This window comes from Hyla sarda, chromosome 3 (genome assembly GCF_029499605.1).
Source record: "Hyla sarda isolate aHylSar1 chromosome 3, aHylSar1.hap1, whole genome shotgun sequence".
Taxonomy (NCBI): domain Eukaryota; kingdom Metazoa; phylum Chordata; class Amphibia; order Anura; family Hylidae; genus Hyla; species Hyla sarda.
This window is the reverse complement of record NC_079191.1, coordinates 314,144,885-314,159,196: the sequence shown is the minus strand read 5'-3', so window position 1 is coordinate 314,159,196 and position 14,312 is coordinate 314,144,885. Positions and strand designations below refer to the sequence as shown.

The following is a 14,312-nucleotide window of genomic DNA, read 5'->3' as shown; positions in this document are numbered from 1 at the left end:
ATCGGGTCTCAGAAGTTAAACCCGGTGCGATCAATCCCTCAGCCCCTGTACTACAACCCCCATCATGGAACAGAGTCTGTTCCATGATGGGGGTAGTAGTACAAGCACTAATGTAGCCTCCCCAGCTGTCTGCAGACTCCTGCAGCCAGGGAATTTCTACTCCCATCATGGAAACAAGTCTGTTCCATGATGGGAGCAGTAGTAGTCCCAGCTGTGGGAGTCTGTAGGCAGAGGTGTTTGGCCATACATGAGGGATAAGGGTAACGGATGAATATTTATTCAGCCGTTATCACCCTTTATTTAATCCGTTATTAAATGTCCGTTTTACAGAGAAAACTGACATTTAATAATGGATGAATGCTCATAGTGTGAAAGCAGCCTAAGCAGCAGAACCCCACGATAGTTGCAGGGTGCTACAGGAGAGAGACAGAGGGAGCCCCCTCCCTCTGTCAAAACTCCTTACAGCTCGCGGTCGCTTCCGACCGCGGCTGTAAGGGTTAAACTGCCGGGACAGAAGTTTTCTTCTGTCCCGGCAGTAATGCAGGTCCCCGCCCGCCGGGGATTACATACAGCACCTCACGATCGCGCTGCGGGGTGATGCAGGGGTGACAGAGGGAGCTTCCTCCCTCTGTCATAACACATACAGCCCACGGTCACTTCCAACTGCGACTGTAAGGGTTAAAATGCCGGGACTGAAGCTTACTTCAGTCCCGGCTGTGTGTTACAGCCGAGTCCCTGCCGTGATCTCGTGGGTGCACTATGCAGCACCCACGAGAGCCATGGACGAGTATACACGTCCTAATGGCTGAACGTGCATTCAGCCTGGACGTGTATACACGTCCATGGTCCTTAAGGTGTTAAAGTCCCATACAATTCAATGGGAAATATGTTACCGCATAACTTCCAAACGGCTGGAGATATTTCGATAATACTTGGTCACATGTTACTTATATGTCCGCTTAAAATATAGGATAGTTAATTTAACCCTTAACTACCCCCATTTGTGAGGGTCGTGGTTTTTGTTTAAAGTCCCATGCAAATCAGTGGGAAATATATATTCCCACATAACTTCCGTACGGCTGGAGATATTTCAATAATACCTTGTACATATATTACAGGACGGGATAGGGGGACGGGATAGGGGGTCGAGATAGGAGGTCGGGATAGATGGACTGGATAGGAGGACGGGATAGGAGGTCTAGATAGGAGGACAGGATAGGAGGTTGAGATAGGAGGAAGGGATAGGAGGTCGAGATATGATGACGGGATAGGAGGTCGGGAAAGGAGGAAGGGATATGAGGTCGAGATATGATGACTGGATAGGTCGGGATATGAGGACGGGATATAGGGTTGGGATATGACAACAATATATGAGGACGGGATGTGAAGTCAAAAGCTTCCTCCTTTTGTTTATTTTCCTCCCCAACAAGGATTAGGAAGGAAAAACCAGGCAACGCCGGGTACTCAGCTAGTATACTATAAAACACAGTATGTGAATGTTAAGAGAGGAATATGGTGTTCTACATTTTGATCTTTTCTCTTCAGTATATCTGCTATTTGTTATATGTGCAGCTTGCCATCATTTTCACTATTTAGCAATGTTTATATATCACAACCTGGCTGACAGTTTTTTCTTTTTTTTTAGGGAGCCACTGCAACAGCTGCCTTACCAGAAAGTGGTTCATCGCTTGCACTAAGGGCTTTAGGATGGGGCTCTCTATATGCCTGGTGTGGAGTTGGATTAATCAGTTTTGCTGTATGGAAAGTGCTAGGAGTACACAGCGTGAGTATTTATCTTACTACCTCTGGACCCCCCATGATCTCCAGAATGGTGCCCTGACTCACCCTGCTGTATGGAGCAGTGGGTCGCCACGCACTCATATTGTGAAGCACTGATATTGCCATCTCCGGTGCTCCCATAAACAATGCATGGAGTGTATGCTGACCAACATCTCGATGCAGCGAGGAGAGTTAAGGGCCCTGTTCTGGAGATCAAGAGGGTGGATAGGGGATGATTTCTTAAGGGCTGGAAGACTTCCTTCTAAAATTAATATGGAATATTGATCTTACAGGGGTGTTCCCACCAAAAACACTTGTCTCCAATCTGCAGTATATTATAGGTAATGTCTGATCAGAAAGGATTTCACCACTCAGATTCCCATAGATTACAAGAACTGTGTCCCCTAGGATAAATGGAGCAATGGTTGGACATGTGCGCTGCAGCTCCATTCAGCTCTCCTGGCTTGATAAAAGTAGCTGAGTACATCACTCTGCTACCATTGTTAGATATGTACTGATTGCAGAATCTAGGGAGTGAAAACAAAAGGTGGGATTTCCATTTGTTATCTTAATGCAAAGCCACACAGACCCTTGTATGTAAGCTGTTGGGGTCTAAATAAGGCCCTAGAACTGCCCTTTGACAATACCTGTTAGAGCATATTTTAGGAGTGCCCTAACACAGTACTTTCCAGACTGTTATGGGGGCCTCACTGTTGAGCCCTCCTCTTGTAACTGACTTGTGTCCTTCTATTAATATGCTGCTGTGTTTAGGAGACACATTTTAAGATAAATTTGGGTGTTTAGATATTTTGGCAAGGACTTCGCACAGATGTGAAGCTCAAGTATCATCTTGTTGTAGTGAATGATGTCGCAGTGGATAAGGATTGAGAAGATGTGCATCTCTGGGTGTGTGAGTGGGGAGTGTTTCGGTGTCTGTATGTTGTCACTGTGCTGCCTAGTGCTGGGCTTCATGACTGATCGTTATTTTATATGTTTGTGCTATCATTTTTCAGAATTCCTTTACTGGTCGCAATGCTCAGAGGAGCTCTGTGCTGGTGTGGTACTGTTTCTGTTTATTGTTGTTATTTGAAAACGTTTTAAATAAATACTTTAAAAAAAGATTAAGATGCCTATGCATGTTATGCAAAGTCATTATCTACTGCATTTAGTAGAGCTGTACACGATATCTTCCCCCATATCAGCACAAACCTCTTTTTACTTGGGATGGGGGGCATACCTAAAATAGTTTTTCTTTTTTTTTTTTTCTGAAAATTGTCAGTCATTTTCATGTTTATACACAATGTGAGAGATGTATCAAAACCTGTCCGGAAAAGTTGCTGAGTTGTCCATAGCAACCAATCAGATCACTTCTTTGATTTTTGACTGTTGCTATGGGCTACTCAGCAAGTTTTTGTCTGGACAGGTTTTGCTTACTATATCCCTTAATATGTATAAAATATATATATACTTCTGAACAGTTTTCTGATGCAAAAACTCTTATAGAACTACCAGACCTATTACCGTGTTTCTCCGAAAATAGGACCGAGTCTTATATTACTTTTAGCCACAAAAAACACACTAGGGCCTATTTTCAGGGTAGGGCTTACTTATTTGTACGGTATGCACATTAAACAACATGGCGGTTCCACGGTATTTACCCCCCCCCCCCCCCCATTATTATCATGTGATGGGCGCAGCTCTGAAGCCCAAGTCTCTATGAGCTTACCACTGGGATTTTTGCCCATGCCTCCTTACAAAACTCCTCCAGCTCCTTCATGTTTGCACTTGTGAAAATAATCTTTAAGTCTGACCACAGATTTTCGATTGGATTGAGATCTGGGTTTTGACTTGGCCATTCCAACATGTTTACATGTTTACCCTTAAACCACTCAAGTGTTGCTTTAGCAGAGTGTTTGTGTCATTGTCCGGCTGAAAGGTGAACCTCCGTTCTAACCTCAAATCATGCACAGAGTAGTACAGATTTTGCTCAAGAATATCCCTGTATTTAGCGCCATCCATCTTTCCCTCAACTCTGACCAGTTTCCCAGTCCTGGCTGCTGAAAAACCTCCTCACAGCATGATGTTGCCACCACCATGTTTCACTTTGGGGATGGTGTTCTTTGGGTGACGTGATGTTGGGTTTGCGCCAGACCATAGCGTTTTCTTTGATGGCCGAAAAGTTCAGTTTTAGTCTCATCAGACCAGAGCACCTTCCTCTATGCATTTTGGGAGTCTCCCACATGCCTTTTCGCAAACTCAAAAGGTGCCTTTTTGTTTTTAGCTGAAAGTAATGGCTTTCTTCTTGCCACTCCTCCAGGGTTACCTTAGGTCTCTGTGCTGCCTCGCTGATTAATGCCCTCCTTGCCCGGTCCGTGAGTTGTGGTCGGTGGCCGTCTCTTGGCACGTTTGCTGTTATGCCATGTTCTTTCCATTTGGTTATGATACATTTGATGGTGCTCCTGGGGATCATCAAAGATCTGGATATTTTTTTTAATAACCTAACCCTGACTTGTACTTCTCAACAACATTGCCCCTTACTTTTTTGGAGAGTTCCTTGGTCTTCATGGCAGTGTTTAGTTACTGATGCCTCTTGCTTAGATGTTGCAGCCTCCCGGGCCTTTCAAATAAGGTGTGTATATGTAATGACAAATCATATACCACTTAGATTGCACACAGGTGGACATCATTTCACTAATTATGTGACTGAAGATAATTGGTTTCACCAGAGCTTTTTATGGGCTTCCTAACAAAGGGGGTGAATACATACGCACATGCCAATAGTTTTATTTATATATTTTTCTCACTTCACTTCGCCAACTTAGACTATTATGTTCTGATCCATCACATAAAATTTAGATTAACAAAACATTAAACCTAAGGCTATAATGTACCAAAATACAAAAAAAGTCAAGTGGGGGGAGGGGGTGGGGAGTGAATACTTTTTGCAAGGCGCTGTATAGGAGCTTTGTACAGATTACCAGGTCGCATTACTTTTCGAAGCTATAAAAATATAGTATTTCAGTTATATTGCTTGTTCAGTTCTCTTCAGTTAAAAAAAAACCAGGAGTTTTTACACAGGGTCATAGAACAGCTATCAAGGTTGCCAAAGTCTGTATTAACAAAGAAGTTGATTGTCAGTAATGGTGCATGACTTTAGTAGTGCTCTGTCCAAAAGATTTGAATACATGCTATTAGAGAATAATGTAGAAGTTCTTGTGTACGCCTTGTGCTTACTTATTTTAGCTGTTTTGGCAGGCATGTGTTTTAGGCCATATTGATTTTTACTTTCCCACTGAAATAATTTTTAATGCTGCCTACTCTTCCCATGAATCCTCTGGCTTTGCAGAGAGATGGGGTGGAGTCTTAAAACTGCAGTTCCCTTTATGAGATCACCTGGTGATTTAATCCCCTGACTAGACTCCAGCAGCCTACACTGCTAAAACTCATAAGGTGGTTAGGGTCAGTTTCATGAGTAAGGGATGTGACCAATAATCATAACTGAGGTGTTTAATGAAGATTTTAAGTCTTAAAGCTATGTTCACTTGTTTTCATTACATTTTTATTGCATTTTTGGCTATGTTTTTGCTGGGAGTTTCCAAAATCCCAGTGAAAATTATGCTGCTATCTCCATGGGATCAGTTATTTGGGCAATTGCATTGAATAAGTACAGTTTTAGGAAAATCACAGCAAAAATGCAATGTGTGAACAGAGTCTTAGGGTTTCCCACTGTGAATTTGAATGGGAACGGACTCTCCACGCAGATTATTGGCAGCAGAATTTCTGCTGCAGAAAATCCACCACAGGCCCCACTGAAGTAGGATTTTATGGCATGTTAATTAATACAAATAAATAGCTGAACACAGCTTGAAATCGGAAGCATTTATTCTGCATTTATTTCCATGTGAACATATACTAAATGACTGAACATAGAATAAAATTTGCAGCAAACACGGCAATGTTTTTTTTTTTTTTTTCAATTCTTTATTTTCAAGATTTTCATAACAAACAATGTGAACATAAATAGAGCCGCGCAGGACTCTAACGAACATTTATTCAGAAGCTGACTAGTGAAAGGCCAAAATAAAAATGTTTGATGGATAAATTACAACAGCCTTATACTGAATAACCAGCAAATGGAAGAAAGAAAAATAAAAACTGTTCTAAACCTTGTAACCAAGGCACCCATATGCGGAAGGCCATAAATGAATCTATTAAACGACTAACATATGGCATGTAGTTTGCTGCGAATAATTAGACTGCATTGGGTCCAAATGCTCCCTCTGGTCAGTGCCAATGGACGATCTTGACGCCTGTATACAGTCGCACATTATAGGAGCACATCAATCTTACAAACAGGTAAACCAGAACGAATATCGAAAGAAAAGAAGAAACAGACAAAAAGACAGAAAAAAAAAGAGGTAAGGAGAGACCAGGCGGTATAAGATGAAGAAACAGAAAAGGGAGAGGAAGCCTAACTAAACAGGGGAAACAAGGGAAGGAGAGTGAGAAGAAGTGGTGAGACATGGAGAAGGGAGGAGAGGAAGAATAGAAGTAGAAAGGAATAGGAGGGAAACAAAGAGAGGTAGAGAGAAGAAGGGAAGAGGATAAGAGAGGAGGGGAGACGTCCGGTCCAGGGGGAATAGCCAGTAAATGAAGGGAAAACTTGAAGAAGGGAGGGAGTGGAAATCAACAGCCAGTCGGAGAGCACGTGGAAGGGGATGGAGGGGGAGGAGGTAAGGTAAGGGCCTGATCGTGGAGTTGCGTCTCAGAGTATCTCAACCACGGCGTCCAAATACCCAGAAATTTATCATGGGTGCCTGTGCTCCAGCTCGCCAACTCCTCCATTCTACACAAATCACGGACCGTAGGAGGTGACGTCTGTAGCCAATGTAGAGGTATCAAGGCCTTTGCTACAGCGAGCAGATGAGCCACCAACGACCTATTGTGAAGGTTACAGTCAGCATTAGAAAGCCCCAAGAGTACTAAAGTAGATGTCAGCCTAATTTGTTTCCCAACAATAGTGGAGATAAGCCTGCCAACATCTTCCCAGAACGGCACTATGCCCGAACATAACCACCAGATATGTAAGGACGTGCCCCTATCTGTTCCGCATCTCCAGCACGTATCGCTGGTAGCTAGACCCCTGTGATATAACAAATCAGGTGTGTAATACCATCTGTTAAGGAGTTTGTAGTGACCCTCTTGTAGCCTAACGCACCTAGAGAAGCCATGAGAATGTCTCAGAAGCTCCCTATGTTCCTCCTTTGTCAAGGACACCCCAACTTCCTTCTCCCAGGAAAGTAAGAACAGTGAGGTTGGGGAGTCAACCTCCTGCGTCAAGTTAGAGCGTATCAGGCGCAAAGTAAGTTTTGATGGGGGGGGGGGGGGGGGGGGGGTAACTAAAGCCACCCTCTCCAGCCAATGAAGATCTGCTCCAAGGACATACACCTTAAGCATCACAACACACGCCCTTCTGATCATATAGCCATGAAAGAAATTTAGCTTGGTAGTCGTCAGCAACGCCTGGACATGTCCATGGGATGGGGGGGCATTCCCAGATGGGAACCTGATCTAAATGCAGCCAAATGTCATCAACCATGGTCGCCTGAGGGTGAGTGAGGAAGGGAACTAATGTTTTCTATCCCCTCCTTTTTTTTTTTTTTGTTTGAACATGTGCTGCACTCTTCCCCACCCCCTCATCCCAACCCTATATAAGTAGTAGTTAGCTACACATGGGCCATTTCTTTCCTAGCAGCCTCCCAGTCTGACTGGGAGAGCATGGTAAGTGAGTTATTACACCTTGTTCACACTGGTGTGGTGCTGTGCGGCGTCCGCTGCTGCCGTGGCGCCGTGTCTGCGGGGAGGTGTGGCGCGGCCCATAGACTGGTTTGAGTGGCATTGGGGCCGCTCTGCCAGTGGGTCGTTACCCCCCCCCCCCCCCTGTGGGCACTGGTGTCGCGGCGGTGGTGGTCGCCGCCCGGTGCTGCCCCATTTTATGCTAGGGACGTTAGGGACCCACTCTAAATAGGTGGCTTTGACGTGGCGAGTGGGCTTGTACTTTATAATCAAAAATGTATACTAACAACCTGTTAGTTTTTGATATTATGCTGAGAAGCAATCAGATCATTATACAAGATTGTAGATGTGCACCATGTCTGTTTTTTCTACCCGAATTCACAAGAAGGGAACTAATGAGCCGGGCATCGCCGGAGACAAAAGCTTATGGGTCAAGGAACCTTTAGGGCGTCTCCTATTGTATGTCCGTTTAACCAACATGGTCGCTTTCGTCAATGGGTTAGTCACTTGTCTGATCAAAAGAGCGGAGGGGAGCCACAGGGCTCTTGAGGCCAGTCCAGTAGTCTGTGTCAGTTGGTAGTGTTCTATAGACCTATCCTGCAAGGGGAATTTCAGTTTGGCAACCAACTCTGCCCATCTCTGCAAGTGGACTGCAGTGTACAATTTGGAAACATCTGGGACACCTAAGCCACCTGAACCTCTATCCCGTGTAAGGAGAGCGCAGGGTAGGCGAGGTTTCTTACCTGACCATAAGAATGTGTGGAACAGTCGCCTCCACTGGCGGAGGTAACTCTGCAGTAAAGCAATAGGCACAATCCTCAACATATGGCAGTGCTGGTTTTTATGCCAATGTTTTTTGAACAGGCGGCCCCGCCCCCACCATTTACAGTAGATGATTGGCCTTTTTAAAAGGGTACTCCGATTGAATTTTATTTTATATTTTTTTAAATCAACTGGTGCCAGAAGTAATTTACAAATCTATTTAAATTTCTATTAAAAAAATCTTAATCCTTCCAGTACTTATTAGCTGCTGAATACTGCAGAGGAAATTCTTTTCTTTTTGGAACACAGTGCTCTCTGCTGACATCACAAGCACAGTGCTCTCTGCTGACATCTGATCCATTTTAGGAACTGTTTTTAAGGACCCAGGGCGTACCTGTATGCCCATGGGAATTTCGGACACTGCCAATCACCTCCTGTAGATAGGGGGGGGGGGGGGGGTGGCGATCCATCCACCACCCCCCCCCCCTCCCAGGGGCGATGCTATTGGTCCGACCGATAGCAGCTGGCAGAGGAGGGATTAATGTCCCCCTCTCTCAGCTCTGCTCGTCCACAGAGTTCAGTCACCGGGCAGAGCTGTGAGGAGGAGCCAGGGACCCCCCTCTGTGAAGATCTGTGCCCCTCAGGGCTGAAAAAGTGTCTGTAGTGCAGGGTGAGTTTTGTCTGAAGGGACAGGTAGGAGTTAACCCCTTAAGGACCAAGGCCATTTTGACTTTAAGAACCAAGCCAATTTTATTTTTGCATTTTTTAGTTTTTTCCTCCTCGCCCTCTAAAATCCATAACTCTTTTATATTTCCATCTACAGATCCATATAAGGGCTTGTTTTTTGCGTGAGGAATTGTACTTTGTAGTGAAACCTCATTTTACCAAAATATGTAGGCGAACCCAAAGAATTTTTTTTTTTTTTTTTAGAGAGGAAATTTAAATGATAACCACAATTTTGCACACTTTGGAGAGTTTTGTTTTCACACTGTACACTATATGGTAAAAATGACGTGTTCTTTATTCTCTTGGTCAATACGATTAAAATGATACCCATGGCTAGATACTTTAAGATTTTTTTAAGCGGTACAAAAAATCTCAAACTTTTGGTACAAAATCAGTAATATAACATTGCCCTATTTTGACCACCTATAACTTTTTTTAATTTTTCCGTATATGGGGCAGTATGAGGGCTCATTTTTTGTGTCGTCCTCTGTACTTTTTATTGATACTACATTTGCATATATAAATCTTTTAGATCACTTTTTATAAAAAAAAAAAAGAATTTTGAATAAAATTTGACAAAGCAGCATTTTTGGACCTTTTTAAATTTTTATGTTTATGCCGTTCACCGTACAGGATCATTAACATTATATTTTGATATCTCGGACATTCCCAGAATGATGATTCAGAGCATAGGGTTTGGGGTGGGCATATTTTTTTAGTTTTGGCTATGCTCTGGGTCATCATTCTGGGAACATAACCTGTTTTATTATTTTACGTCCCACTGTACCCCATTTTAGTAATTTATCCCATTTAATGCTCCTTGAGGGGGGGTCCCGCTGTTCTGGCTCCATGTAAATGTTCAAGGCCCCTGACTGCGCTCCTGCTCTTCCGAGACCTGCTGTTCACCCGCAGAGCTGTTTACGTCCAGATATAAGTTATGTCTTTACGCCAAAGAAATGTATTTACACATTTACGGTGACATTTTCTCCTGTTACCACTTGTGAAAATGAAAAATTTGGGTTAACCCCAGCATTGTAGTGTAAAAAAAAAAAAATTTTTTTCCTTTTCACATCCCACTTTAATGAACATTTATCAAACACCTGTGGGGTGTAAATTTTTTTTTGCTGTTCTTGCACCATAGGGGCTTCCTAAATGCGACATTCCCCCAAAAAACCATTTCAGCAAAATTTGCTTTCCAAAAGCCAAATGTGACTCTTTCTCTTCTGAGCATTGTAGTTCACCAGCAGAGCATTTTACGTCTTAACATGGAGTATTTACATACTCAGAAGAGATGGGGTTACAATTTTTTTTGGGTTGGGGGCATTTTCTCCCATTACCCTTTTGTAAAAATTGTAAATTTGGGTAACAAACTGCACTTCAGTAAAAAAAAAAAATATATATGTATATATATTTTTCATTTACACATTTTCATTTTAATGAAATGTCGTCAAACACCTGTGGGGTGTTAAGCCTCGCAGTACCCCCTTGTTACGTGCCTTGAGGGGTGTAGTTTCCAAAATAGTACGCTATGTGTGTGTTTTTTTTTTTTTTTTTTCCTTCTGTTCTGGCAGAATAGGGGGTTTCCTAAATGCGACATGCCCCCCAGAAATCATTTCAGCAAAATTCACTCTCCAAAATCCCATTGGCGCTCCTTCCCTTCTGAGCCCTCTACTGCGCCTGCCGAACTTTTCACATACACATGAGGTATTTCCTTACTCGAGAGAAATTGGGTTACAAATTTTGGGGGGCTTTTTCTCCTATTACCCTTTGTAAAAATTCAAAAACTGGGTCTACAAGAACACGCGAGTGTAAAAAATTAAGATTTTGAATTTTCTCCTTCACTTTGCTGCTATTCCTGTGGAACACCTAAAGGGTTAACACACTTACTGAATGTCATTTTGAATACTTTGAGGGGTGCAGTTTCTATAATGAGGTCATTTATGGGGTATTTCTAAAAAGAAGGCCCCTCAAATCCACTTCAAACTGAACTGGTCCCTGAAAAATTCTGATTTCGAAAATTTTGTCAAAAATTTGAAAATTGCTGCTGAAATTTGAAGCCCTCTGATGTCTTCCAAAAGTAAAAACAGGTAAACTTTATGATGCCAACATAAAGAAGACATATTGGGGGATATTTATCAAAGGATTTAGACAGGTTTTTCCTGTATAAATTTGTCGCACAGAAAGTGGAGGTCTAAATATATGCGACTTTTCTGCGACTTTTGATTTGCTTTTTAGAACATGATACATTCTAGTCTATTTTAGTGCATTCTAGTCTATTTTAGACGGAAAAATGCATTGGTGCTGAATTTATCAAAAGCGACTTTTCAGCGACAAGTCGCATTGGCTGAAAGTACGCCGAAATGTCAGACCATTCTGGAGCAGGTTTAAATACAGTCTAAAGCATAGATCCCAAAGTCTGTGCACAGAATTTATCAAGAGCCTTACAACTTTTGATAAATTAGGTGCACAATAAACCAGCCTAACGCTCTGTAGTTTGGTCTATATTGATGTGGGACATAGACAGCTTTGTAAATATCCCCCATTGTATATGTGAATCAATCTAAAATGTATTTGGAATGTCTATTTTCCTTACAAGCAGATAGCTTCAAAGTTAAAAAAATGCAAAATTTTCAGTATCAACGAAAATTTACCACTATGGTAAAGTAGAATGTGTCACGAAAAAACTATCTTGGAATCAAATTAATAAGTAAAAGCATCCCAGAGTTATTAATGCTTAAAATCAGCGGTCAGATGTGCAAAAAATGCTCTGGCCCTTAAGGTGAAAATGGGCTTGGTCCTTAAGGGGTTTGTGGACTGAACATAGTCTTCTTATGACTACTTTGGGTCGAGTTTCCAAATGTGCACCTATTTTTTTTTGAAACTCAGAAGCATGACAGTTGCTTTTGAGTCTTGCAAAAAAATGATTTTTGGCAAATAGACATAGCTGGCCTACCTTTTTGTTTTTAATTCAATGTACCTACGTTTCCAGAAAATGTGATGTGAATGGGACCTTTCTCTCACCCTGAAAAAAACAGCACTGTCCAGACTTTCAAATGTTTTAAAAATGGAAAATGTATTTTTTACTTCCTACACTCCCTCTACACTCAAGCTCACCCTGCAATACACAGCTTTTCTTCAGCCCTGAGGGGCACAGATCTTCGCAGAGGGGGGATCCCTGGCTCTTCCTCTCAGCTCTGCCCGCTGACTGAGCTTGGTGGGCGAGCAGAGCTGAGAGAAGGGGACATTAACCAATTAACCAATAGCAGAGCTCCTGGGGATGTGATTGAATCGCCACCTCACCCAGCAACAGGAGGTGATTGGCAGGGTATAGTACACCGTCGATCACCTTCTAACTCCAGATCATCGGGTCACGCCCTGTTTTCTTAAGTCCCAGGGAGCCAGGGCATACCTGTACGCCCTAGGTCCGTCCTGAAGGGGTTAAATGAAATGAAACGCTATGGCAGGAGACACAGGAGGACCCCACTGCTGACGCAGAGACATAAAAAAAGCAAGACTATATTTTTCCAAAATGAACTTGAGTAAGCCAAAATCCTTCTGGGAAAACGTATTGTGGACAGATGGGACCAAGATGGAGCTTTTTGGTAAAGCACATCATTCTACTGTTTACCTTAACCCCTTAAGGACTCAGCCCATTTTGGCCTTAAGGACTCAGACAATTTAATTTTTACGTTTTCATTTTTTCCTCCTCGCCTTCTAAAAATCATAACTCTTTTATATTTTCATCCACAGACTAGTATGAGGGCTTGTTTTTTGCGCGACCAGTTGTCCTTTGTAATGACATCACTCATTATATCATAAAATGTATGGCGCAACCAAAAAACACTATTTTTGTGGGGAAATTAAAACGAAAAACGCAATTTTGCTAATTTTGGAAGGTTTTGTTTTCACGCCGTACAATTTCTGGTAAAAATGACATGTGTTCTTTATTCTGAGGGTCAATACGATTAAAATGATACCCATTATTATATACTTTTATATTATTGTTGCGCTTAAAAAAAATCACAAACTTTTTAACCAAATTAGTACGTTTATAATCCCTTTATTTTGATGACCTATAACTTTTTTATTTTTCCGTATAAGCGGCGGTATGGGGGCTCATTTTTTGCGCCATGATCTGTACTTTTTTTTGATACCACATTTGTATATAAAAAACTTTTAATACATTTTTTATAATTTTTTTTTTAATAAAATGTATTAAAAAAGTAGGAATTTTGGACTTTTTTAATTTTTTTTCGTTCACGCCGTTTACCGTACGGGATCATTAACATTTTATTTTAATAGTTCGGACATTTACGCACGCGGCGATACCAAATATGTCTATAAAAAATGTTTTTTACGCTTTTTGGGGGTAAAATAGGAAAAAACGGACGTTTTACTTTTTTATTGGGGGAGGGGATTTTTCACTTTTTTTTTACTTTTACTTTTACATTTTTTTACATTTTTTTTTACACTTGAATAGTCCCCATAGGGGACTATTCATAGCAATACCATGATTGCTAATACTGATCTGTTCTATGTATAGGACATAGAACAGATCAGTATTATCGGTCATCTCCTGCTCTGGTCTGCTCGATCACAGACCAGAGCAGGAGACGCCGGGAGCCGCACGGAGGAAGGTGAGGGGACCTCCGTGCGGCGTTATGAATGATCGGATCCCCGCAGCAGCGCTGCGGGCGATCCGATCGTTCATTTTAATCGCGAACTCCCGCAGATGCCGGGATCTGTATTGATCCCGGCACCTGAGGGGTTAATGGCGGACGCCCGCGAGATCGCGGGCGTCGGCCATTGCCGGCGGGTCCCTGGCTGCGATCAGCAGCCGGGATCAGCCGCGCATGACACGGGCATCGCTCCGATGCCCGCGGTTATGCTTAGGACGTAAATGTACGTCCTGGTGCGTTAAGTACCACCTCACCAGGACGTACATTTACGTCCTGCGTCCTTAAGGGGTTAAACAGAATGAGGCCTACAAAAGAAAAGAACACAGTACCTACAGTGAAATGTGGTGGAGGTTCAATTATGTTTTGGGGTTGATTTGCTGTCTCTGGCACTGGGTGCCTTGAATGTGTGCAAGGCATCATGAAATCTGAGGATTACCAACAGATTTTGGGTTGCACTGTACAGCCCAGTGTCAGAAAGCTGGGTTTGTGTCTGAGATTTTGGGTCTTCCAGCAGGACAATAACCCCTAACATACGTCAAAAAGCACCCAGAAATGGATGGCAACAAAGCG

The 14,312-nt window shown here is 42.5% G+C and overlaps 1 protein-coding gene across 4 annotated transcripts in view; it reads left to right on the top strand.

The window, feature by feature from the left end:
- The window catches only part of TMEM242 (transmembrane protein 242), a 58,447-nt gene that overhangs the window by 35,773 nt on the left and 8,362 nt on the right, over positions 1-14,312 (top strand). For all 4 annotated transcript variants that reach the window (XM_056567078.1, XM_056567080.1, XM_056567081.1 and 1 more), the window contains exon 3: positions 1,646-1,783. In XM_056567078.1, coding sequence (XP_056423053.1) covers positions 1,646-1,783 — 138 coding nt within the window. The remainder of the gene's footprint in view (positions 1-1,645; positions 1,784-14,312) is intronic.